The sequence below is a fragment of the Mytilus edulis genome, chromosome 5, assembly GCF_963676685.1.
Source record: "Mytilus edulis chromosome 5, xbMytEdul2.2, whole genome shotgun sequence".
Taxonomy (NCBI): domain Eukaryota; kingdom Metazoa; phylum Mollusca; class Bivalvia; order Mytilida; family Mytilidae; genus Mytilus; species Mytilus edulis.
The window spans coordinates 19,888,037-19,892,139 of NC_092348.1; the positions used below are offsets into that span (position 1 = coordinate 19,888,037).

The window sequence follows — 4,103 nt, forward strand, 5'->3', positions numbered from 1 at the left end:
ATCATTTTGTTATTAATAATGCTGTTAGTCTTCACAAGTGAAATGTTTAATGTTTGTATAAATTTGGCATATCTTGGAATGCTAGGTTGATTAACGCCCATAAGCAAATATGTAACACATGTGTGGGACGATTGGTATGACTATCTTTATTTTGCTTGCTGATTTTGGTAGTTCGAGTATGGATTAAGAGTTTGCAACATTTAAAAAGGGGCAGAAAAAAATAAAAAAGGAACATTTAAACTCATAAGTTGAAAACAGAATGACCAAGCCATGGCAAGAATATAATTACAACATAAAAAAAACTGAATACTTAGCAAGACGAACCCAATCAAAAACTTTGGTAATCTCAATTGGTGCTCTGGAAGAGTTCGAAAATTATTCTCCACATATGGCACCCGAAATATTGTTCTTCAAAGGTCAAATTCATTAATGTCACAATTGAGCGACAGAGGACAAAACTGTTGCTTCTAGAATTAAACTTATCTGTTATCATAGCAGATAACGAAACAGGCCCACCATATCATCTCTGCATATATTTGTATGCCTTTTATACTTTATGAGGCTTTGCGCTGCATTGTTAAAATGCATACAGTGACTTGTCATAATGTTTCAGTGGAAGTAATACGTTCTTCTTCGTATCAATAGACTAAGATACAATGCATTTCTTCTTTTGTTAAGGTATTCAAAAATTAAAAGCCGATTTTAACACGTTTAAATTATTTATTCATTAATTGACATGAAAACTGGTTTTGGCTCTCACATCTTCAGCACTTGTATCTTTTACATTCACAACATTGTGGTAACCTTTTCTCTATTCTGATGTACTTATACGGGAATCTACGGTCACCAGTTGGACAAGCTATCCACATATAAAAGGAGCGTTTACAAGATGGAACACATCGGTACACGTATGGGGTCCATTGATTACACGGAACGTTACTGCAACTTTGCTTACTGAAATGAAACAAAAAGGTAATCATAAAAATTGCTCAGTATCATGTTAAAATGAATTCGAAAAAATGGGGGAAACAGATAGCTGGAGACCTAATGGGACATTATTGAAAGAATGAAGGTGGTACCATACACCTAGACTAAAATTAATTTGGTTGGTTTAAATTTCATCAATTTTGACAAAATATTTATTTTGACCCTTTCACAACAACATACAATATTCAAAAAACTTGATCAACACATTTTATTGGAAAAATGTCATAGAGAAGTTTTGACAAGCACTAGTTTTAATCATTGAAAAGTTTTTATGCATTTCCTTAACAATTAGAACGTGATTAATACGTTCAGTTGATTCTGACAGAGTTATCTCCCTGTTATGTAATGATAGAGACTGGTTATTTTGGTACTAACAACATTAAAAGTTACACATGTACTTACGGACAATATACGTGTCTCCAGATTTGATACCAGAAGTAATGCAAGACATAACAACCATTCCCTTGGTACACGACTTTTTTGGAAGGTGCATAAGATCGGTATTTATATCTACACATTCCAACCGTCGATACAAACCTGAAAACAAATCAACAATTGATATCATCCATCAATATGTAAATAAAAAAAATAGAATCCTGATTAAAAATATCTAAAAAAGCAATCAACATTTATTCATCAATTTGCATGATAATTTTTTTTTATCCTGTAGAAATAATTTAGCTAACTGGTACTTTGACAGTAACAGTTAACTGTATTGTTTTAAATATTGAATCGGATAATTTTATTACATTTATTAATTTTTTAACATTTGTCTTTACTTAGTTAGTAACTTTTTAAACTGCAGTACAAGAGTATAAAAACTTACACTGGGTTAGCGTCAAACATTAACTCATTGACAGCTTTATCTGTTTCGACCTTAAGCATTGTGTCCCTATCTAAACCTTTCACTATTGCAGCTCTGAAAATACAAAAAAAAATGTATTTTGACACAAACACTACAGACAAACTTGATGTTTTTATAACAAAAATATAACACTAATGATGACAATGAAAGATGGAATATAAACAATAAAAGATCAAGTTTCAACAATAATCAGAAGGATAAGGATAAAGATGATCTACAACCTTTATGATAATCATATTACAAATTAAAGTAATATAAATAAGTTTTCACATCAATCTGAGTTGTCAAAGATTCAACTATTTAATCAGAACAAACATAAGGCACATTTGGCCGCTTTAAAATCTTCTCGCTCTCCCTTGCCACCATTTGCTAGTATTGTCTTGAGAAATGATGACAGTACATCAGAATGGGGACGTTAAATGGCTGAACCGTGTTATGAGAGAGCCATATCTCTTGCACGTAAAATACATCCTTGTAGATTTCGAAAAAGAGCAGGCTAATGCCGCTACAAGGCAGCACTCGCACTTGCAAAGTGGAAAGGGATTAAAATAAGATGCAAAATCTTGTTTCCCAATTCACTATTAATAAATAAACTAAACGTCAAATTTAACAGCCAAATTCCAATAGACTTTATATTATAAATTTATTTACCTTATGTTTTCATCTTTCTGCTCCAAGTCCCCAAAATAATCATCATCCTCAGGTGCTGGTGGTACACATATTCTTGTAGGGACGGAAACTTCAGCATCAACAGATTTATACAGGACAACTAACACAACCTACATAAAACTTTTTAATGAAAAACTAACACAAATTACGTAAAACATCTTTGTAAAAGACTAACATTCCATAAGTAAAAATTCAATGGCCAAAAATAAACAAGACCTTTGCAAAAATTCTATGGTCAAAAACTAACACAACCTAGGTAACACTTCTAGTTGAAAACCAACACGAACTTCGTAAAAAATCTTTATAAATAAAAATACATTTGATACTATATAGTTACATTGCATGGTTCCAACCTTGATACACAAGATTCGCATTCTGACAAATTATCTTTTTAAGAGATGGCATAGGCCAAAAATATAGTAAAATTGGAAATACACGAGTAAAATGCTTTGCTAGAATAAATGTATACATACTTGTAGTGTATATAACGCTTTGGTATTTAGATGACAAGCACACATCGCTTACAGTAAAATAAAGCGCATGGAAACGAATTGAGAAACACGCATATAGTTTTTTTTTAAATATGAGCATTTTTGATAGCATCTATAAAATGCAAACACTGTATATATTTATTTTTCGTATTGTTTTACATAAATATTGATGTAACTTACGATAATTTTGTGAAACAACATGATCATCTCTGATCGTATCTAGAATATGTATTTATTCAGACCTACTCTTTCCTCTACAGTTGTACATAAACCACGTGACTTTGTTTCTGTCAATTTTCAGAAACTTGACGAAGACCTACATGATTGACATCTCCATCAGAAATATGCAAATGAAATTAATAATCACCACGTATATGCAACTGACACTGAAAAGACAAGATGTATACAAACGATGAAGTTATTCATACAAAATATGTGACAGTTTGTTTTTAATTTTTTCTAATTGACGTAAATCAATGACGCTTAAAATCGTGATTTATGAGTTATCAAGAGTTGCCTTTTGGTATATTTCGCCTATTTTCATCATCCGTTAAAATTTTCGGACTTCTAGAAATTACGGTGTAGGGGGCCTTTCTCGGATTTTTTTTTTTTTTGTGGCTGTGTAAAAGATTGTCGTTTATGCACATGTTGCCAAAAAAACATAGAAAGTGTTACATATTTGTTTTTCGTTCATTTTTTTTTTACATAAATAAGGTCGTTAGTTTTCTCGTTTGAATTGTTCTACATTGTCTTATCGGGGCCTATTATAGCTGACTATGCGGTATGGGCTTTGCTCATTGTTGAAGACCGTACAGTGACCTATAGTTGTTAATGTCTGTTTCATTTTGGTCTTTTGTGGATAGTTGTCTCATTGGCAATCATACCACATCTTCTTTTTTTATAGAAAGAAGGAAATAGAACTTTAACCAAAAAAAAAAATTATAAAGACAAAAAAGAGCAACGAGTCAATTAAATCATCATTATCATACTTACACAATTTAATCTGATAAATGTTATGAGTGTGGTCATCTGTTACAAAACGAAGTGTTTATTCTGTAGTAAATGGAACTTTGTCTAGAGAAAACTGGTCT

At 31.6% G+C, this 4,103-nt stretch overlaps 1 protein-coding gene across 1 annotated transcript; it reads right to left on the reverse strand.

Annotated features, from left to right (window-relative positions):
* Positions 1-700: 700 nt before the first annotated feature.
* On the reverse strand, positions 701-3,420 carry LOC139523166 (uncharacterized). The gene is made up of 5 exons (XM_071316972.1): positions 3,193-3,420; positions 2,504-2,631; positions 1,814-1,906; positions 1,390-1,524; positions 701-954 (listed from the first exon to the last, which is right to left on the reverse strand). Exons 1-5 carry the CDS (start codon positions 3,217-3,219, stop codon positions 765-767), a joined length of 573 nt encoding a protein of 190 aa, XP_071173073.1. The 5' UTR covers positions 3,220-3,420; the 3' UTR covers positions 701-764.
* Between the last annotated feature and the right edge of the window lie 683 nt (positions 3,421-4,103).